Source organism: Egretta garzetta, unplaced genomic scaffold, assembly GCF_000687185.1.
Source record: "Egretta garzetta isolate BGI_Z169 unplaced genomic scaffold, ASM68718v1 scaffold703, whole genome shotgun sequence".
NCBI classification, from domain to species: domain Eukaryota; kingdom Metazoa; phylum Chordata; class Aves; order Pelecaniformes; family Ardeidae; genus Egretta; species Egretta garzetta.
In genome coordinates, this window is record NW_009259048.1 from 64062 (window position 1) to 64483 (window position 422).

Sequence of the window (422 nt, forward strand, 5' to 3'; positions counted from 1 at the left end):
TCTTTCCCTGAGGCTGCAGGAAAATACCGAGCCAGAGAGCCCGAGGGCTTCCAGGAGATTGTTACAGTGGCAGAAAAGCTGGAAGAGCTGCAGCTGCCCAAAGCGCAAGTGGAGATTGAGTCACGAGGGGCTATATACGCCGTCCCTTTCTTTAAGGACACTGAGCTGGAAAAGCCGAGCCCGTCCCCCGAAGACGCACCGGGGCCAGGGACCCGGCACCCCCCGCTAGATACCTCCGTGTCCTCAGGTCACCCAACCTCTGCCCCCCCTATCCCCACGGCCCCGGCCGTCCCCGAGGCAGGCATCCCGCTTAGCTGTGGTGCAAAACCGAGGAGCCCGTCCCCCGGGGGAGAGGATGGGGCCACAGGGCCAGTTGGGCAAGGATGGGGCCACAGGGCCAGTTGGGCAAGTGCCCAGGGGCT

The 422-nt window shown here is 64.2% G+C and overlaps 1 protein-coding gene across 1 annotated transcript in view; it reads left to right on the forward strand.

The window, feature by feature from the left end:
• LOC118451907 (brevican core protein-like) overlaps positions 1-422 on the forward strand; it is a 13171-nt gene that overhangs the window by 6327 nt on the left and 6422 nt on the right. The window contains 1 exon segment of the mRNA XM_035890668.1: positions 1-247. This exon segment is cut by the window's left edge and continues 7 nt beyond it. Within this exon segment, the coding sequence (XP_035746561.1) occupies positions 1-247 (247 nt within the window).